General features: G+C 37.5%; 1 protein-coding gene across 1 annotated transcript in view; it reads left to right on the top strand.

Annotated features, from left to right (window-relative positions):
- Positions 1–391: 391 nt before the first annotated feature.
- The window catches only part of LOC309882800 (hypoxanthine-guanine phosphoribosyltransferase-like), a gene marked incomplete at both ends in the record, with an annotated part of 39899 nt that continues 16898 nt past the window's right edge, over positions 392–23392 (top strand). Inside the window, one exon of the mRNA XM_082770209.1 lies at positions 392–490. Coding sequence (XP_082626335.1) covers positions 392–490 — 99 coding nt within the window. The remainder of the gene's footprint in view (positions 491–23392) is intronic.

Consider the following 23392-nt stretch of genomic DNA (forward strand, 5'->3'; position numbering starts at 1 on the left):
CTCTAGACTCTTTTCAGCTGTCTTACTAAACAAAAATTTGAAAGCTTATCCCATTTTGCTGATTTCAGTTTTCCCCTTCGATATATGCCTGGGAACATATATTCAAGGATGTTTTAGCCTTCAAATTCAGCCCAGGATTAGACTAGGTGGTTCATTGTTCACTGACCATTTCTCTTATTTCCAAGATACTTCCCCCTGTGTCAGCTACTTGTATCATTGCTTAGCTAGCTACAATAACCAGTGTCAGTTATAGGCAGCAATGCCTGAGCAGAAACGTGAGCACTCTGAACTCTCTTCTTTCACAGTGAGCTGCTTAATTCCTATTGTTAAGTAGCGTTTTAACTTAATTAAATCAAGTTAAATACACTGTCAGCTCCATTTCTTTGGGACAATGGGGACACCTGCTGGCCAGAAGGACACACGGCCCAGCACCCTGGCTGGCTCCCCGGGGATGCGCTCACCTCGCCCCGCTGGCAGGCCCTGCGAGCAGGTAGCACTGCCCTCACCTCAGTATTTTCCAGTGGAAAAGGGCAATCTTTTCCATGGTTTCTCAAAGACTTGCCTTGCAATGACAATGGCATCACTACATATTACTGACTGACTGTTCTTTCATTTCTGGAAGGCCAAAGTTTCATGTAGAAAGGCAAGTCAGGACGCAGCTCTGCATGGTTGTATGTGGTTCTGCATGGTCCTGTGTGGTTCTGTGTGATTCTGTGTCACTCTGCGTGGTCCTGCATGGTTCTGCTCATACACCATAGTCACGGGGCTGCGTGGCCTCCCCAGCTCACTTGGCAAGCAGGCTGTCCCGTTGTTAATAAAATAGAGGCTTTATTCTCACATACTTGCCTGTAAATAGAAACTCATCTACCAGAATCATAAGCAAAAATTCACATTGGCTCGCTGTCATATAATTTGGAAACTCAGAGCAATGTCTCCCAATTTGCCCTAGCTGGCAAAGCCAGCTGAGAGCTCAGGAGACTACTAAAATTACGCTAACCAGAAATTCAGCCACAGATTTAAAATACCACTGTGAAAATATATCTGGATTTGGGATCACTGACCAGTAGCTGTTGAACATAGCTGTGGCCATGCTGGCTCTCCTTGCTGAGCAAAGTGAAAAGGAAGAAGCACAGAAGGACCAAAATTGTGTTATTTTTGCTGTAGTTTATACCTTTATACTTTTATACCTTTTTGTTCATCCTAATGATCATTTCAAGAGCCTAAAACAAAGACAAAAAAATATGGCTGTTGCCTTTGAATCTTTGAATGCAAATGTACACAACTTATTTATTTATTTACTTACTTATTTATTTATTTATTTATTTTCTTGTGCAAAACCTTTTAATCTCATTTAATTTACAAATTCATTCTGGTCTTGTTCATTTCTAGGGTTGCAAAGCAAATCATTAATTCAAGTTACTAGTAAAAATAGCTGCAAAAGTATTTGAGCAACAGTATATTAATAAAAATCAACCTCATACAGCAAAGTATATCACCACTGGCATAGGGAGTTGGGGACTCTGTACATATATTTAGGGAGGAAATTTGAAATCTATCATACTGAAGCCTTACAACTTCCAAACAAAGTAAGCTAGTCAGAATAGGACAAAGCACAAACAACATTGTCCTGAGTAGTAGCAGCAACCAAAGATCCATCATTGACTGTAAAAGGGATAAGACATGAGCCAGAAGATGCTCATTTGCATGTTACCCCCATCTCTGAGCAGCTCGAAAGCTTATTCTTAGAAAGCAGTAGTGAATACCCTCCATTTTTTCAAAGGACTGCTGCTATGAACCAAAACTGCTGGATCCAGTATAGAATTTACTGTTGTTACCAGTAGCAAAAGCAATCAAAAAAGAAATAAGGCCCTATGTATACTTTGTTTGCCTTTTGGATACAATGGCACATAACATTTTTGACTTGCTGTGTTATATCATAATTTTCCTCTTGACTTCAGCTGTCAACATGTCAGACTGTTCTGATCCCCTTTCAAGCTTTCATGACAAAAGCCCCCAGGAGATTAATTCTTTTCATTCATCAGTTTTCTACTTTAAAGTCTTCCGTGCCTTGAGGGAAGGAGAGCAAACACTAGGGGGTCAGTAGGGGGTTAAACATTCTTTGACCATATGAAACAAATGTGCAGGCCTACTAGTTGTCATAGGCTGGTAGTGGGGAAAATTGATTAGCAAATGAAAGAGACAAAATAGCTAACTAATTCTGCACATTTATCTGTGAAAGTTCAACACTTTAAGCTACATGCTTTCTCATAAAACATTTCTATGAGCCTTTCTGGTTTTAACCACTCTGACATGCTTTTGACCAGTGCTTTGATTCTCAGCTAAGTGATTTCCACTTAAGTGAAAAATCTATCCATATGTAGAAGCAGCAGGTGTTTGTTACTGTTTTCCATGCCTTGACCTGCTGGATATTTTTCTTTTGATTTTTATAGTATAAATGCCTTGTAAGTCTAACACTTCTTGCAGTAACTAGCACACAGAGGAGAAAAGGGAGCAGGATCCAGGAGTTCCTACTGTTCAAGTGTTAAGTTTTCCTAAAACACATCAAAATACAACAGAAGTCCTACCTTAAACTTCGTTAAAGGTTTGACTTTGTACGTGAAACATTTCACTCAGCTTCTTTTGGAAATGTAAACAAGCTACAGTAGCTTGAACAAGAAAACTCAAGAGAATATCCTTTACTGGGATTGCATTAAGAGCATTTTCCTTTCCAGATGACTGAAAATGATAACAGTCTGTATTTGGTTTGAACTCTTGTACAAACTGAACTGTTTTTTTGCAATGTAGCAAGATTTAAGTCTCTGAAAACCAGTACCATTAATGAGTCCAGCTTTATGCAGCTTTCCGCTTGATTTCCATTGGACTCAGGTTTAGATAAGATCGTGCTGTGATCTAAAGGGTATTTGACTTTTCAGACTCTGTCTTGACACATATATGTTCTTAGAGATTGCTGCATAACAACTGAACTTGCACTTCAAAATGAAATCTACTGAAAATTTTGAAATAGTGTACATAAACTGAGTTCAAAGTAAAATGAAAAAGTTAAAGTGAAAAATCAAAGGCAGCAAACTGAAAATACAGATAATAAAGCCTTCATGCATCAAGCCTTTTTTTTTTTTTTTTTTTTTTTTTTTTTTTTTCCCAGTACCTACCCAAACAGTAATTCAGTATTATTATAGTTACAGCCTTTTTAGGCTTCTTTATATATTCTGCTGAGAATGCATCAGACTGTATTTTTGTTCTCTTTAACACTCTTTATGGTCATATGGCTTCATCTAAGTGATTTTGGATTATAAGCTCTTGTGAAAACCAGGATCACTTTAGTTCCCAGTTCACTTAAGGCCAGATGTTTAAGGAACTTAAGGACCTGAAATTTCAGTTACATAGGTAGTAAGATTCTGTAAGTGCCCGGTTTCCTAATTTCTCTGTATTAGATACCATTGTTGGTTTTGAAAATACTGTTAGTTCTGTAACAGCAGTTTTATATGCCTTTCAAAGCTGGGCCTTCAAAACTGGACCATTAAATACCTCTTAAAATGTTGTCTTCTGTATCTTTAGGTCTTCAAGACCTAAACTGTTGTTCTCTTCTTTGACTAGAATGATATTATATGTTACAACTCATCCTACCCTTTATGGTATTATAGAATATAAAAGGATGATGTGAGGGGGAGAATGCCTCACATGCAGCAACCCTGCTTTGTTATGAAGGGGTAGTTATTTGGTAGCCACCTGGTAGCATTCTCATTAATAAAAATGTAAAAGTGTGAATGGGCAAGTACACTAGGTCCTAAGCATTGCATTGAGCATCTTTGGCTCCAGCATTCAGCACGTGCCCTCTGCAGAACTGAGCTCTGCCTGTAACTTATCCACCCATAGATATGATCTGTGAACTTTGCCCAGAGACTCCCATCTGAGCTGCATCTGCTCTGTTCCAAGCTGCCGTTAGCTGATTTTCTCCCCAGCTAGGTTTATAAAAGCATTCATCTGTTATCACCATTTCCTTTCTGATGAATGTTTTAAGAGAGCCATTTCTGGTGATTTGTGTGAACTTGCAAAACAAGACATTCTTGAAGCAAACTGAGCAAACATCTTATACATGCATAACTGGAAAGATGATAATTCCAATAAATGCTGCACTAGCAATCTGCATGGCAATGTGGTTTTCTTTGAATAAAAAGAATTTGTAATAATGATGATCACCTGGATATTAAGTAGAACTAGCTCACTCTTGGTATGGAAACCCATTCATTATGCTAGGATATGACATTTTAAAAAGAACAAAATAATGTGATGGATTCTTATGTGCAGAATCCTTAGATACATGCAGTTTTGTTTTTCCTAAGCAAGCGGCTGAACTCAGAAGTATTAGGATAAGAATAAAAGCATGAATATAAGCATAACTTAGTAGGATAATAAATGAAATGCAACAGTTAGTGACTAAAACATGGTCTGCAAGCCAGATCAGCCCCACAGAACATTCTGTCTGGCCTCAGGCATATTTGCTGCCTTTCCTGACAGACTTAAGAAGGAAGTGGCTTCCGCTCTTCTAACAGCCATCTAACAACTCCTTCTGTTTTGTAACCCAGCTGCAGGCATCCTCTGTTACACAATGGCAAATAAATTTCAGCAACAGGAGTAGAATATGCATGGTATTACATGCAATCAGGAATGCTCCAGTGTTAGGAAGTCACTTGCTCTTGCGTGAGCCACATGAGCTCTCGCAGTAGCCATGCATAGGGAAAGGGTCCTGGCTCATCACCCTCATTGTGTCTATGCTACCTTGGTTGGCATGGTAGGTGTGGTATTTTCAAATAAATAAACAAAGCTCTTATGACTGACATCAGTAAAAGGTGAATTTTGTTCCATATTCAGCTGAGATTGGTATATAGCAAAGAGAGGACTCCTTGCCCATCTAAATTTCCAGCATGAACATAGTAGATGAGTAAATGAAAGCAAAGTAATATAGTTAACATCTCCACATAATTAGTGTAATGTATCCTTGTTCTGTTTTACACTCTGATATTGTACTTCTGCCTTTTCCTTCTGGTCCAGTTGATCAGTAACAAGCATTACTTTTCTCATGGATAGGTAAGTTTTACTTTGAAATGCTGCTGGAATTGCCAAGAAAGGTGGTGAAATGTAGCATCTAACAGCATGTTGGGGGAACATAAGAAAATATATACTTTAAACTTTACCATGGTTGTGACATTACTGCTAATTATTCTGAAGATGCTACAAGACTTTGCTTTTATATATTTGTTTTGACAGTATTCCAGTTAAAAGCTGCTATGGCAACTCCATAGCACAGTGAGCTGGAGTTAACCAAGACTAGACACAGCTCAACCATTGTGTGAATTTACATTTTTTGAAGTCAATTCATAGTCCCCAGAACGTTTGAATGTATACTTAATGCAAGCAAACAAATATCTTCATGGACTTTAAAGCTTAAATGTCTGCTGGACTGAGATTTCATTAGTCAGATGAATTCAGATTTTATTTACGCTGAAGGAAGTGAGTATATAATTATGGTGATTTTGCACCACAGATAATAATCATCACACAGTTTTAAAGCAAGTGCACAACAGTAGCAGTATGATTTTCTAATTACTATCTTTACAGAAACACAAAGCCTATGTACTGCTAAGAGCCAAATACAATCAAACAATACATTTGTTTAACTGTTAGTCACAAACATACATGCATGTGGAAATGCAATAGTTGTTCAAACCCCAGGTGAGCAAAGCAAGCTTTATGGATGGCTTTGGCAACATTGACTGTAGCTTCTCATTTTTGTACAATCTTGTGGATTGTAATTAAAACTGCACTACAACCCCTCGAGATGGCATGGTTTAATGGGTTTCTTTCAGTATCCTGAGATCCCTGGATGTCAAAATAGTTTCTGGCAAGTCATGGCATAGGAATTACTTTATAAATAATGCTTTTATGACAGAAATATGATGTTCTGCTTCATATAAAAGCTCACCAGAAATGGGCAAATATAACTTTTTTCTGTCCTTAGCAAATCCTTAAAATTCCAAGCTACTTCAGCTTGGTTAAATTTTTTATCCATAAGGAAGTCTGTGTTTCTCAAATTAAACAGTTCTGTCTATGCATATCCATGTAAGTCAGAAGCCCTTTCTACTCACATGCACTTCAAACCTCCAAGGCTGTCTGTCAGATTATGTTTTCACTTATAAGGATTTCAGGACAGGAAAGATGGAGGCTCATTCCTAGGTTTGGAATAAATGATGAGCTAACCATTGTCAAAAACCTTCTGTCTCTTTCTTTGCAAAAAGGTTTGCAAGTGGATATTTTAGTGTATTTTTAGATTCTGTTTGAACAGCTGACAAAGACAAAATAATTGACAACAGATGCAAAGCAAAAGAGTGGCAGAACTGAAAGGATCAGCGTAAGTCTGGAAAATCTCTTATGGGGAGTTGGAGGAAGATGGGCGAAAGAGTTAGAGCTTGATTTCTGGGGCTGCGTTTCATATGTATCTGATTGTCATATGAGTCGACCTCAGACTACTTTTATTTCCATTTAACACCATGTGGAGTGCTGGAACCATAATAATCAGTTCTGGCTTCGTTGGTTAAAAGACTAAAATTCAAAGTCTTGAATCAATGCTTTAAGAAAACTAGAGATTTTACACGTGAGTACAAGACATGTAAAGACTTTGTTGTGTTTTTTTTTTTTTTTTGAATTTAAGAGCAGGTCAAACTGAGTGATACAATGTATATTAAGTGACCTTTTTTGAACGTAGAAGACACGTTCAAGACAGACAGACTTAATTTTCATGAAATGTTCAGATGAGATGACTGTGGTTACTTTAAGTCTTGGGAAATTCCTCTTATGCTGTAAACAGTCATAGAGGAATATTCATATAGTGATCTTCAGTTTTAATATATTTTCTGGCAGATCATAAATGAAATATATGCTGCCTAAACATGTATAGGTTTCTAATAGCAGAAGATCCTATACAGATTGCCTACAGCTGTCCTAACCACATGAAACAATTGAACAACCTCCAGTAACCTTATTTTGTTGTAAATTCATTCATCAAATGTTAGATGTTAAGCCATAGATAAATAATGAACAGTTTGACTATGTAAAATTGTTGGTACAATTTTTTGCCTCTACAGCAATACAATCTTTCCTATTGGATGTGTACAAGGAAATATCAAGAACTTGTTTTCTTCTGCTGCTATTGAATTTCACAAATTAAGATACATGCTGCTGAAGAAAATGCCTTTATGTGGACTGATTTCCCAATCTTCATTTAACCAAATTATAAAATCCATCATCAGAGCAGACATTAGCAAGTACATTGTCTATGCATAAGAATCCACATTACCATCCTTAACTGATACATTAAAAGCTTTGGTTGGGAATTATTCTATGTAACTTAAATCTATGCAATAATTTTAACCGTCTTCTCATAAAACTCTCTCAATTGTGTTAATTATTAGAGAAGTGATTACTGAGACTCAGACTTGAAAACATTTCCAGCGATTCAACATTTCCAGAGTCTCAAGTTAAAACCAAGAACAAAATGAAAGCCAAATTTATTCTGATGTAATTGAAGTGGAGGATAAATCTGGCCTCAAGATTCCAGATCATGCTTTGTGCAAGTTTGGAAATGTCCTGACTTCTTTTTACTTACATTAGCTTATAATGTAAAGCAGGATAATGGGCAGCTATGAGTACCACATTTTCACAAAGTCTTGGGAGACATTCTGGCAAACATGCCATAATCTTTCAGTGAAAGGTAGAATGAAGTTGTATATTACTCGATTATTTTTCATACCAACTTCAGCAGAGAATATGTAAAGCATAGAATGGACTGTTCTACCCTGAGTCTGATTTACCATTTTTCCCACCAGACTAATTCTACTGTTGAGTTTCACACTACTTTAATATTCACACCAGTGAGAAATTGCTATAACAGAATGTGCTTCACCTGTACTGAATTGTACTTATGGACTGGTAAATCACAGAAACACTGATATGGTAAATACAAATGACTCATAACAGCACCTACATATGTAGACCTTTATATTTTTATAAATATTTTATAAATTTGAAATAAAAAATCAATGGGTAATGTTTCATAATGTGATTTTTAGTTTGATTTTATGTTTATACTTCTCATCTATAATACCCCAATACAAAACCAAAATTCACTAACCTCTTGCAGTATCCAAAAACCCCAAATTCTTTCTAGCCACAACAAATTGTATCAAAAAGGGAAAACAAAGCAGGGCCATATTTTACTCCTCTTTTTTTTCCTATTCTCCTTATCTCCTAGTCTGTAAATGCACAAATAATTGGAATTCTCTGCTCTCCCATACAATAAATTCTTCCTAAAGTGTTTATCAGGTATGCTTAGAAAGTGCTTGGAAGCATTTTTGAAATGTTGTATGTAACTCACATATTTACATTATAAAGATTCAAGATAATGATCAACATTTGTCCACACAAAATTTGTGCTTTTTTATCAGTATTCTAAGATTTTCCCTGTCTAATTATCTATTTTGCAATATACAGGACTCAACAATGCTACAAAGCTAATGAAAGGTACAGGCAGTCAATTCTTTATTATGTTAAAATTGACTACAGTAACCAGAATAGCCATAGTGAGCATATCTGCTGAATTCAGATCTATATCAAATTATAAAAAGATCTCTGCCAAAACAACTTCTCAGTCCCCCAGTAACACTGAATAAAGGGTAAAGGACACTGAAAAAAAAAGGGCATTATAAAGATTATATCATTTATTCAATGTATGTTGACAAAGTCATACCAGAAATAGGGGATTTGACATATAATAATTCTTTATCATATTGCCTTGGGGTAAAGCATTTGGGCATTCATAAGCTGAAAAGAACATCACTAAGCATCACTAAGCCTAAGTGATAGCACAGACTTAGTCTAAGAATCAAGAAGATAGCTGTGACTTAATGCCTGCTATTATTTGTCCCACCTATCTGGGCAAATACACAGTGAATGTGTCAGGTAGAGTAAAAGCAGGACTGAGGATCAGTTACAAATGAGTAGCATTTTTCAGTGTTTAATGCTGTACTCATGCTAAATGCATTACTGTTGCAGCTACTGAGTGTAGACAAGCATAGAGAAGTCTGGGAAGCAAGGGAGAACTGAGTTAAAATTCATTTCAAATAAGTTCCTACTTCTGTTTTTTTGTAAAGGAAAAATTAATGTACCTTACCCTGAATTCTTTGTTCAGGTAAGCAGTTTCTATTATGTAATCAGTGCTACTGAATCTGCAGAACTATTCACATAATGAAGGATTTCTGTTGTGCATAGGACTGGTAGGTATAAGACGCCATTTAAAAATAACACTGGATCTCTACTACAGTATCTTTCATTTTCCAGGGAAAGACAAAAGTTTCATGTGAGGATGTTACCCCACAATCAGACAACCCAGACAGCAGTGTCATTCAGTGTTTGCAGTGTTTTGTTTAACATTTTTATCAGTGATCCAGATGAGGGGATTGAGCACACTCTCAGGAAGTTTGCAGATGGTACCCTGAGGGTAGGAAGGCTCTGCAGAGGGATCTGCATAGGCTACATCAATGGGCTGTGTCCAGCGGCATGGCTTTCAGCTGGGGTGCTTACTTGGGTCAAAACAACCCGATATAGGCTAGGGGAAGAGTGGCTGGAAAGCTGCCTGGTGGAAAGGGACCTGGGGGTGCTGGTCAGCAGCCGGCTGAACATGAGCCAGTAGTGTGCTCAGGTGGCCAAGAAGGCCAATGGCATCCTGGACTGCATCAGAAGTAGTGTGGCCAGCAGGGTTGGGGAGGAATCATCCCCGTTCTCAGCACTGTTGAGACCGCACCAAAATTGTTTTGCAGTCAACTGTAGTGAAGATAAAATTCAAAGTAGAAAGGAAATTTGAAAGTCTTGACCCATTGCCCTTTGAGTTAAGTGGGAACTAAGACTGACAAGAATAACGAAATAATGGAAGGAGAAAAAAATGCAAAATGTGTATTCCTGAACCTCCTATCTGAAATCCTGAGGATGCATGCCAGAAAAGAGAAATTTGCAATTCCTACAGCATAATTTACGTTTCTTCCTAAATATGAAGTGAAAACTCCTAGGTTTCACACACTATTCCAGTACGTGTTTCACTCCTGCCCTGCATATCCCACTTGTAAACTACTTTACAGACAAAGAAAGCCAGAACGTACTTCTGTCCTTTGTATGATTGATTCATTCTTCTTCTGCTTAATAGACTCCTAGATTATTTTACTAGCAGAGAAAGACAGAATGGCAGACAAAGACGGAACAAATGCAGAAGGCAATTAAGGAAGAATAATGGAATTGAGTAGTAGATGAATGTTACATATATATATATTTATTTATTCTTATAAAAAATAATCTACTAGTTCTGAAAGAGGTCAAACACAGTTTGGAATGGAATACATATGACTGAGTTTCCTTTGTTTTCAGCAATAATTGTTAAAAGAGCTGAAATATTTTTTCATAAAATGATTATGAGTTTTAAGAGGTGACATTTGAAAGAATGATATAAATTATAAAGCAAACATCTAAATGTTTTCATAATGATGAAATGGTTATTGTTAAAAAATGTATTTGATATAATAGGAAGCATATGTTTCATTAGGCTGAATCCACAGAAAATGTTCTCTATAGAACAACCGCATAATCATTCACATGGAATATACTCCATTCACCTCGCAAAACATTGTCTTGTTTTTCACACAACAAACACTGAGCTAAGAAAAAGAAACTTCAGGTCAGAAATTTCTTAAAGGTTTTCAGCTAAGAAAGGTAATCTGCTGGCTGTAATTTGAAAATATGTTTACATGAAAAGTGGTGAAATACAACTGAATGTTAATATAGGTTTAGGCATATACATTTTGCATACTCAAAGCTCACTAAGCCACTGATATTCTCTCCATTATATAAAATCCAGAAATGCCCAATGGCCCCAAATGGAAGTCTCTCCATTAAATTTCTTGTACTTTGTGTAAGGATCTGCTTGAGTAAAGTAATAAAAGATTGACCTCACAGTGCAATAAACCTAAGAGGAGTTTTTTTCAACTACCCTTGCACCAATCTACCCTTTTAGTTGGGATGATTTAGAGTCAAATGTTGCTTGCCTCAACCATGTAAATCTCTCATTGATGTCACTGTCAAGATAACACGGCCTGATCTTTAAAGATAATTTAATGAGTACAATGATGAAAGAGATTTTCAAGAGTTCATGGTATATGCTCTTCAAGCTACCAACAAAGAATTTTAATAGCTAATTGAAATATGTTGTCTTAAAAAATCATCATCCACAGAGAGAGGAGCATACAGCAACCCTCATGGCTCACTGTTCTTTATTAGCATCTAGATTACATGTTCATCAAAACCCTCAAACAAAACCAATTTCTTCATTTTTTAAAATGATACATCTTTGCAAACATCGACTGATATAGGAAATGCACTTACTCTTCTGTGCGGGAAGAATAAGTAACAAATCAACCCAGTATAACAAAATCACAACAAAAAACTATAGAACTATATACTCAAGGTCCTAAAGGACCTTGAAGAACCAGAATAAGAAAATACTTATGGTATTTGGACTTTATGAAATCCAAACAAAATTTCAGACTTAAAATTAATTCAGAAAGAAAAAGTTGACTGTCATCACTGACAACAGTAGACATTCACTGTTTTCATTCTCTGATAGGGGTTATTAGAACTGCATTTTGAATCTGCTTTCAGTCTGAGTTTGTCTTAACCACGGATACTGAAAAGCTGAGCTTTTGTTCAAATTCGTTGTGTGTCATATTACTGAGCCAATATAAGCTCCACAAAACTTACCTACTTTGGAGTTGCCCTACAGTGACTGATGCTGATGATCAGAATGGCTAGACCTCAGCATCAGTGCTGGTATAAGTGCTATTTAGGGCATCAGGCTAAATCATATAAAAACATAATTTTTATGAAGCAACAGAATCACATTCATCATAAATTGTTAAAAAATGAGTTCAAACATAAAAATGTCATAAGGTGGAATGAAGACAATAATGTTTTAAAAGATATGGCTTGAGAAAATAGATGGATTCCATAGTAAGGCAATCTGAATGAAACATTCTGAAAAGCAGAAGACAGTACATTTAATCATCCAACCTGTAAACATACAATGACCATAAAACAGAATTAAATGGCTCAATGACAGTCAGTTTAGGCATAAAACTATTTAAAGCATTATTGCACTGCAGTACTTACAAACTAAAAATGTGCAGATAATTCCACTTCTACTAAAGTCAATAGATTTTGCAGGCACCATTGGAGTTTGGCAGTCTGAGTTATTTATTTATTTATAGGGAAGAAAAAAAAAAAAGAGGAACAAGAGACAAGAGCCCTCAAGATCTGAGGATCCAACAAGATAAATATATATTGAATCTATGTAAGTGATTTTCATTCCTCTATTTCATATTCTCTCCTCTCTCACTGCACCCAAATTGTCTATATAGTCCACTCAAAATTTAAGTCCACACTCATCTTCCCTTCCTCCACTTGCATAATTTGTTGCCTGTGGCATATTCTTACCCTAATTCCCAAGACAGCTTCCCCAGCCCACTTCTTTTCTGCACCTTTGACACTAATCATCTCCCCAGAAACTGAGTTCAGATTGCATACAGCATTCTATTCAGCCACCTGCATGATTCTCAACAAGACACAAAGGTCTTGTATTTTACTGCAATATTATCTTATTGAACATGAGAGAAAAAGGTAACAAAAGAGCTTGAGTGTCCACTGGTATGGAGCAAGGACACAAAATGCTTATTAATGTTTGAGGTCATTACCCATATCTTTTGACAACATGAGAAATGTTCTGCAAATCATCAAGTATCCATATTTTGCTTCCTTTGTTATTGTGCAAATAGTTTCTTATTATTTTGCTTTCTTCCCATCTGAATAAGTAAACTCCTACTATTTTTCTTGCATTTATATCATTCAGCAATGTGCATAACATACTGGTCATTAAATGGACAATAGTTTAACCTATTTTTGTCCCTCTGCTGCTTAATAATCCATGTATGTCTGCAGAAGGAGCAAAAAAATTGAGTCTCCCACTGAAAGATTTTCAACAAAATTTACTCTTTAAAATAGCTTTCACAAGATGGTTCCTGTAAAGTTGTCCTGAATTTTTCAAGGTTCTGGCTATTGCTGTATGAGTAAGAATGAGTTAAGAATGTAACTGTCATTAGAAATCCCCCTTCATTAGGCCTAACTGTTCAGCATATCCAAGTAATTACTTTTGCAGCTGTTCTGTAAATTAAATAATGGCTGATCTATCAGCTCACAATAAACAAAAATTATTCTGCCACATGAATGGCCACCTTCAAAACACACTTACTATGACTACAAGTAATCTAGTCCAGGCTAGTAAAGTCAGAAAATTTGAAAATATTTGCACTAACAGAAAATTCCCTGTTAACAGCTTTATGAAATGAGATAGACATATCATCTTGTTGCTCTGAAAGGGTGACACTTTCAACTGTCACAGTCATCATGCGAAAAACAGAGAGCTTATGAAGACCTTAAGAACTACATAAAGCTTATTGTGTTCTTCAAAAGATGTATGCTCACCCTTGAAGACATCGCCAGCATGTATTAATTGATGAGGCTTTAACTTAAGACTTAGTCTTGCATATTTCTGAAAAATTTACACGCAGAGGACAAAATGGATCTTAGTTACTGACTGGATGTACTCAGCACGTTTAAGGACTGAACATGAAACTACTAATCTAGTCGTTTTTCAAGAAGTAGAGCAGGCTTTTGAGCCAGAAAAAGCTTGAAAAGTTTGCCATGATTTTTTAGGACCTGTATGACAAGCTCGGTAACTGCATTTCCTACTTCAACAGTTCCATGAGTGCTATTGTTTGTTCAAGTGAGAGAAGCTCCTTGGAATCCCTGCAGCTAACATTCACGTGCACAAGTGACAAGTGTGGCACTCTGTCATCTACATGGTGTCTTATAGGACTGTCACTAAGCAGTCTGTTATTGAGGCACCATGAAATCCCTCATCCTGTCTGCCACAGAAAGCATTACCAAAGGTGTCTGGAGCTGAATGTACAAGATGCCCAAGTTTAATTAAAATACAAATTATGATCACAAATGGGAAGCAAGGTATAATGAACTCTGTCCTCTGAAAATCAGCACAGATAGGACCTGGAATGGACAAACAGAACAACTCTTCAATTACAGGAATAAAATGTGATAGGCATGCACAATTTAGTATTACTCAGGCATCTCTGACCTACCATTTTACTACTCAATATTTTATTGTAAGTCTCTGAGCCAAACCAAAAACCACGCTGATTATTTTACATTAGAGAGTCTGCTTCATTAAAAAGCAGTAATGCGGGCAATCTGTCATTCTGTTAGGGATATTTTTGTACTGAAAATGATCACTCCTGTAGTGGGAAAAAGCTTGTGGGCAGGAGTGAGGTGAGGGTGCTAAGTGCTACTGAAATACGGTCAGAGTTGAGGAAAACAGCCACATCACATACTGAAACTAGGTCATCCTTTGTATTTGGAACATGATCCATCCCACAGCCAGATATCAGGAATATATTTTTCCACAAGTAACCTTCTGCTGAGAAAATAAGGGAAACTTGATCTGATACTCATAATTATATGCAATTAAAACCATGAGGAAGCAAGACAGGTAGGACTTATGTGCTGAGTTTCTGTAAAATAGAAGGCAGAACTTCCAGGCTGAAAGGTAAGTGTTTAGTTTTCAGTCAGCTATGATCCAGGTCAGAATTTTCAAAATATAGCATCACACGCTGAAAAATTTGTCCAAAAAGTCTACATCCTTGGGCAGTTAGACAGCATTAAGCATATTGATGCTGCAGTCAGTGGCAGTCTATCGGCAGTCAGTGTTGTGCACCTAGCTATCCATACATTATGCAGTCCTGCATGAAAACCTTAAAGTATTAGCTGTCCAAAATATGCTTACACTGATATGCTCTTCCCACCCCTAACTCCACTTACAAAGGTGCTATCTGCATTGGTGTCATCAACAAGGTCTTTCTAGGAGAGCCCTCCGGATGCATCTCACAGAATGAACCTGCCTTGACAAAGCACCTTCTCAAGGCATTATTGTCCCTGCACACAGTTACATCCTAAATGTATGTGATGAGGATGAAATGGAAGTTCCATCCTAAAGAAACCAGAGTAGAAAGGAGGAGTGAAATGGGATGCTTTTCTATATATACCTGACCTGCGAGATACCAAGAATATAGCCTAAAGTGCTCCCTGGACTTAATCTCCAGGTCAAACTGGAACACAGATTTTTATAGATGTCATTTGTCATTAAGCCAAAAAAAATATTTTTTAAGAAAGACTTAGTTTCACCTTACATCTTATATATTTGCCATTTGAAAGCACTCCAAAGTCAGACAGAATAGATCAGATCACCAGGACAGGCACAGCCCTGCTAGAAGGTCAGTTTGCCCATGAGCACTCCCCACACCTGGGGACTCACCCAGTTATTTCCTCCTGGGAGTACCAGCGGAGTGGCATGAAGTCAAGTGAATGGAAATTTCTGTAGGTGAGTTGTATGAAAAGGTGGAAAAAAAGACCTCAGTCTCAGACTCAACCCTGCACTGGCAGAGCAGCAACATCATACAATTTCATTAATTATCACAGTTCCATTGATTTCAACTTGTATCAGCCAAGAATCTTGCTTAGTGCTTTGAGCAGTATCTGAGTGATTTCCTGTGTTAAGATAATGGGCAGGAAAATGTAACAGAGCTGTTAATTTCCATGCATTGTAGAAATACAATAGCAGCACAATCATCAGACTAAAAGACTGCCTCATGGAATTTCTTGCCACAGGATGTTGTGGATACTGGAAGATTGCTAGGGTTTGCAAGGAATTGAACAAATTCATTGAAGAAACATCTAATAAAGGCTTTTGAACACAAAGATGATCATTTGGCTTAGAAGTTCCCTGAATATAAAATAATTTTGGCAGCTGAATATTTGGGAATGTATCACTGTATGTTTGTTTTGTTCTTAAGCATCTACCACAAGCTATTATCTTTCAGTTGTTGCTGGTTCTTTCAAAAAACAAAAAAAAACCAAAAACATTTAGAAGTGAAAATTCTGATTATATTTTTGCTCCTTTCACTATAAGCTGAGGAGTCTTTTTTAAGAAATGAAATTAGAAGGTTCGTTGGTAGATGAAGAAAACTAAAAGCCTGGGATAGCTGTATAAGGACTTGTTCCAGATGACAGCAGACAGGTCTGCAGGCCCCGACTTAATTATATATATCTCTGGGTCTCTACTTCCTGAAGATGCTGACATCATTTTAGGTTCACTGAAATGGTGTGCAGGCCTGGGAAGAGATGGCTCTTTGCTTGACCCCCTCCCAGCATAGTGGTTTAGAAATTAAGTCAACAGGCTGGGACTTCTGTATGTAAAAAGGTAAAAGCCAGAAATGTACATGTAGTCTTATGAACTAAGAGCAAATGAAACCAAATGGGCTTTTGTTCTGACCTGACCTGAGCCCATCATACCACCACACAGATTAGAAGTTTGCTCACTCTTTCTTTTCTTGAGTTCAGATTTACTCTAACGTGTCTACATCAAAACATATCCCTTGATAATGGGAACAATTCCTCAAGAAATGTTCCTTCCAAGCATTTATCCTTGGACAAATCTGACTTAGCAACACCGTTCTACAAAACAAATACAAGCAGCTATGAAATTAAAAATTGCAGGGGAAAGTGATACTATCTTTCAATTAAATGGTACAAGGTTTGGTACTTAATAACATAAATTATGGTTGGGAAATATGTCTGTAGAACCTAACAACGTGAAAGAATAGTTTGGGTTTGGACTGAGCATTTGGCATTGTAAAGATTAAGCCAATTTTCATTGCTATAAAATCTGCTTCAATGCTTTTTTTTTTTTTTTTTTTACTAGAAAGTAACTTATACAAATTTACATTTATATCACCCTTTATATCACCCTTTATATCACCCTTTCCAAAGGCAGGTGATAGTCACAGATCCACATGATGATAAAACAGACTACATGTTACAGATCTTTCACTCAGTTTAAGTATTACTTCAGATCTGGAGGTGCCATAACTTCCCTCTCTCATATGTCCCTACCAAAGCTTGTAAAGGTCTAAGAAAACACCAACCAATGACTAAAAGAGCTTGCTACATGTTACTACTTTTCCTTATTTGAAAAATTTGCAGGAGAATTTTTTATTATTATTTTGCTCAGATTTTTTAATGAATGCATTTTGTCATCCCTCATGAGATACAGCAAGGCAGAGCATGTCTGAACCAAATAGCACCACAGCAGGCAGCTGACAAAAAAGTGTGGGTACTGCTTTTCCTTTAAGATTTTGGTGCCTAAAGCCTATTTCAATATTATACCTTCAATATTTAATGATGGGAATATTTATTCACATTGGTCGTTCTTAAAGTATAATAGTTTGCATGATTGATCTTAACTTACATTGACAGTAAATAGAAAACAGGCTTTTTTTCCCATTTGCCTATGAAAGGTATTTCTCTCCAAATGAGTCAGTTCTTCATGCATCAGCAATAATGCTTTCTCCTATCACTATGTAAAAGTGCAGATGTTTTCAGGGATCCTGAGACACCTTTCACTCCATGCCTCACTCCTATTCAAGCTATATTATTTCATATTTTATTTATTTTTTATTCATTCATATCTATTTCATATTTTTTTCAGTTCACTGGAATGCTAACACCTAGAAATCTGAGGCAATTAAACCTAATTCAGACCTTAATCTAATTAAAGGGTTTACTTAAATCAAAATATTCAAATAAATAACTAAGTAAAATATGATACTTACAGGTGAAAAATCACCAATAAACAATTGCTACCATACACTGATACCTGTGATACCACATGTTTTCTTATGATTAACTGAGACAACCACTAGCAGTTTCCAGTCCTTGGAGGCTGATATGATGTAGAGCTCACAGCATCAATTCCATCAGTTTTGCTGTCACAATGAGCGATTTTAGTATGGCTTAAGTTCTGTTCATGAATCTGGCAAACAATATACTGTGCTAACAATTGCATTCTTTCAGGGGAGTAATTAACAGAGTTGAAAGGGCAATGAATTTTAAGAAAAACACTGCAGCCTTTTTTTGGAGGCTTGCAGCTTTTGTGGATGAGCTGTGCTCAGCATCTCTTCTACATTATGTTAACTGCACTTCATCCAGTTTTGCATGGTGATAAAGTTAAGCCACAAGAAGTATTCCTCTGCAGCTAGCTTTTTGTCTCTTACCAACAAGCAACCATTTAAAAATTAAAGAAAAATATGAAGTTTCAAGAAAACATGCACTGGGGCTCAGATTTGGGTATACTTGCCATTTGCCAACTGACAAATATTCAGTGGATCACTAACACTTTGGAAAGTCTCCCTTAAAAATGCACAGATGTTCTTATCTGACTAAATAGAGAGGACTGTTGAAAAGATACAGTTCACTTCTGAACTTGCATCTCAAAATTCCTCATTTTGGAAACAGCAAAGGTTGAAAGGTTAGGAAGGTAATGAGAAATTAGACTCCATTTGAGAGACATCTAGTTTACAGCAGCATTTCCAAGACCAGAAATATCTTGCTGCCTCTGATAAATGAAAGGCAACCTCTTCCCCCATAAGTGAAGAAGACACAAAAAGGAGGCAAACGTTGATTTACTGCAAAGGAAACGTCTGTGAAAACACAACCTTCTCTTATTTTCTTGAATAGTGAAGCCTTTCTTTTTGATTTTTCTAATCTAGCTTCTAATACAGTAACTGGAAAATATTTCACATTATTTAAGTCATAAACCACTAGTTCAGGTGGATTTGATTACCAGTTGCAGGAGGAGGCACATTTCCAACATGCTACCAAGTGAACTGACGTGCTTGTTATTCATGAATTCCTCATCTTGTGGAATCTTATCATTTGATTTATGGACTGTTTGGGTTTATAGCTTTTAGACTTATGCTCAGGTTTGTTTAGTTTTTGCCTTTTGTACTTTGCCCACTATTTATAAAATCAGAGGTCTGAGTAGGATTTGGCATTCCTGCACTCTAGCAAGGTTGGGGGAAGGTTCCCAACAGGGCACACACTTTTCACTTGCAACATGCTAACACAATTATGTTTTCCAATATATATCATGAGGAATAGGCAAGGAAAAAAAAGATGTAAAGCGAAGACTTTTCCCAATAAAACCACAGCTGTGGAACAAAGTAAACCTCAAAGAAAAAAGAACACCACTGACACCAAACAGCCTCAAAGAATGTTACCCTTAATCCCGTGGTTTCTTGGTAAACTCATTTCTTAAAAAGCCTCACATAGTGACAGGCAGTCACTTAGCTACACCAAATAATTAGTGATCGAATAAACTTTAAGAGAATCACTATGTGATTTAGATCAGTCAACCTCTGGATAGTCCATGGGCCTAGAGTAAACCAGAGTAGATGTCACTGAATTCATCATTGCATCTTTTCAGATTTACTCCAGCTGAGGTCTGGCCCTTGTTGTTTATTCAGACATCTCAGTGTTTTCCATGTCCCTTATCTCCCTCTCCTTTCATGCCAAACCAGAATGGTCTCTCCTCTCCTGACCCAGTCATTCCAGTCCTGTGACTCCCAGATGATTCAAAGGGAAAACATTTCAAATTTTATACAGCAAGCAGAATTCCTTCTCCCCCCACTTCAGAAATTGAGGTAAGATGTGATTTTGCTGTTTAACACACAAAATAACTTTGCACAGAGAGAATGATCTTCTTCCTACACTGATAATAACTTTTCATTTTTTATGAGCATATTGATGCTACTATATTGCTATTATTCCTTGGCTACTACTGAAGAAACAGCAATGAAAGTGTCTTTGTGAATGTGTGTGTGAGAAGATGTAGGAATGCAGGTATTTCTGTTGCAAAACAAAAGTAAAGCATGTTATCATGGTCTGGAAACAGCAACTCCAGCTGATGGGCAAAGAGAAAAATAGTTGTTGTTCCTGACAGTATTTTCCCAATGGGATGTCATCCTTACACCTACCACTTGCCTTGTCTAAGCTGGATAGCAGGTAAATTCTGTTAGCTGCAGAACTAGCATTCTGACAACACTTCCATGTACATGACACATGTCCCCACTGCCGAAGTGCCATGCCATCAGTGTGTGTGTTACTAGAGAGGAGAGTGGATGGATGCCCTGTTCTCAGCTGACTCGGCAAGCTGGGAGCGAGCAATGTGTCGAAGTGACTGCAGTGCTTCCTGTTTGGGTTGGCAAGACCAGCCTGCAGTTGAGTCTGCCTCCACTTTTATGCTATTTTTGCATGAATTCCACTTTGTATTTCTTCTCTACATGGTGGGATGAAGACTCAGCATAAACTTTTCTCTTCTAGCATAGTTTATACTACGAAAAAAATGATTCTATTCCCACACTATCTGCAAAGATTGAAGCTTAAGAATTATTTGTCTACTAGAAGTGCTATGAACCCCTTTAAAACTGTAAATGAGTAGGCACAAAGATAACCATACAGTGAATGTTCATATACTGGCATTCACAATAAGGCCTAATTTGAATGAATGTCCAGAATCCTTTTGATTCAAAGCACAGAGGTCTAGTACTGTGATTTGACATTTTGACATTTAAATGATGAATGGTGAAGTCTCAGTTCTACTGAAATTAATAGTCTTGCCACTGATTTCAGCAGAACCAGATTTTCAGGCATAGTGATGGCAGTTCATACTATCCTAATACAGACACATTATTTGCTTTAGGAAATAAAGCCATTTAGTTAAAATGAAGTTGAACACCTATTGTTACACTGCAGATGGAAGTAAGACTGAAGCCAAGGCTAACATTAGAGATTCTCATCCCATTATTGTGGCTTGGCTGCTCACCATCTGGTACACTGCTATGGTTAAATACTCGAGAGCTCCTACACTCTAGGGAAACAAACACATCCAGTGAAGATGTTTTCATCCCATTACTCTTCTTTCAGGAATGATTCAAACATTTTATACAGACAATGCAGTGACCTTTGGGGCATAGAGGTCAGCACATAAATGCTGCACTACAAGCCCAGTTTGCAGTTAATTTTATTGGAAGAATGATAAAATTGTATTGTTTTACATGAATTATTGCAATGAGTTGCTCAGTGGTGGAAACTACAGACTAGACATTGTGTACTGGGGCTTGTCGCACAGCCAGCAAAACCATTATCATCTATTCAACCACGCTTCATTTCCAACATTTCTTTTAGGATCATTTTTTCCTCGTGCTAATTAACTGCATTCACAGTTATACCACTATGAAATATGGCTTAATTTTCTTCTTCTGTAAGCATTCCAAACAACAAAAGAAAAAAAAAAAAAAACCATTCAAAAGGTTGATAAAAAAAAAATAAAATACTTGCCCTCTTTAGCTTTTGGAAAAAGAGAAGACCCTGGTCTGCCTTTGGCATGTATCTAAATGCACCTATCACTGCAGCTTGTCGATAGTGCAGATCAATTGCTCTTCAGACAGGATTTGCAACCAATCTTATAAGAGTAGATATAGGGTCCATGTATACACACTGTTGTACAGGCAGATTACCTCCATATGCAAGGAGTATACATCTGGAGCCATCTGCAATGTCAGTTAAATAAAGGTGTTAGAATGTGTCACAAAGTTATGACTATGACTAAGGCACTTTAGGACAGTCCCTGTAATACAGGCTTGTGAGGGAAAATTTGTAACACATTCTTCTCTTTGGATAGCAATAAAGCAGTTTTTCCAGAGATGTTCAACAAAGCACACAAATCAGTATCTATGCCCAAAATCCAAGAATCAGACATACGCTTCAAAAAAAAGGAAAAGCCTTTTATTACCTTCAAATAAGCCTTGAAGTAAACCATGGAAAAGGAACAACAAATTCTTGTCATACTTTGTGACAAGTTATATTTAGAACTGACAGAATAATTAGTCACCACATAAGTTATTTGTTGGATATACTCATTTATTCTTCTTTAGATATCAGTTCTTTAGATATCAGTTTTGAAATTCTACTTTGCATATATTATATTACTCGGAAGGTGCTACAGAAAGTTTTGCATATAGGACTATTTCAATGTTGAAGTTTGCAGTATTCTAGTAAGTTGTAGGAAGCCTCTTTCCAGCCCCCAATGGAAATTATTTCTCTAATTTGTCATTTTTCCCATATGGCTGTGTCTCTGGGCTGGCAATCCAATAAAAGGAAAAGGATTTCTTGGATGTTTCTGTACACTGGGTCTGAGCTAGTAAGAGCTCTGAGAAGTGGGGCTACTCAGAGAGGTTGCACAAAGCCCAGTTCTAATAGGGTCACTGATAAACTGTATGCAAACTGAACCAAACACAGAATTCCTGGGGAATCTCTGCGTTGAGATCTCACAATACCTATATAATGTCTGATTTCCATTACCCAACAATCCCAGATCCCCATGATCCTGAACAATTCACATAGATAATAGATTTATAGAACAGAATCACAGAATATCCTGATCTGGAAGGGATCCATAAAGATCACCAAGTGTAACTCCTGGCTCCACACAGGACTACCTAAAAATTAAACCATACATTAAAAGCATTGTCCAAACTCATCTTGAATTTCAGCAGGCCTGGTGCTATGCCCACTGTCCTGGGGAGCCTGTTCCAGTGCCTGACGACCCTCTTGGTGCAGAAACTTTTCCCTACACCTAGCCTGACCTTCCCCTGTCCCAGCTCCATGCCATTCCCTTGGGTCCTGTTGCTGTCCCCAGAGAGCGGAGCTCAGCTCCTGTCCCTCCACTCCCCTTGTGAGGAAGCTGCAGGCCGCCATGAGGCCTCCCCTCAGCCTGCTCTGCTCTGGGCTGAGCAAACCAAGGGACCTCAGCCATTCCTCATACATCTTCCCCTTCAGGCCATTTACCATCTGTGCTCACCCTGTTTGTACACTCTCTAATAGTTTTATGTCCTTTTCATATTGTGGCACCCAAAGCTGCACATAGCACTCGAGGTGAAGCCGCCCCAGCACAGAGCACGGCAGGACAATCCCTCCCCTCGGCCGGCTGGCAGAGCTGTGCCTGAGGCACCCCAGTGCATGGTTGGCCCTGCTTCCTGCCAGGGCACGCTGCTGGCTCACATTCAGTTTGCCGTAAAACAAAACCTCCAGATCCCTTTCCATGGGGCTGCTCTCCAGCCTCTTGTCCCCCAGTTTGTACATACAGCTAGGGTTGCCCTATCCCAGGTACAGAATCTGGTACTTGCTCTTGTTAAATTTCACGCATTTGGTGATTGCCCAGCCCTCTAGTTTGTTAAGATCTCTCTGCAAGGCCTCC

Source organism: Aythya marila, assembly GCF_965140915.1.
Source record: "Aythya marila genome assembly, chromosome: 12".
In the NCBI taxonomy this organism is placed as follows: Eukaryota; Metazoa; Chordata; class Aves; order Anseriformes; family Anatidae; genus Aythya; species Aythya marila.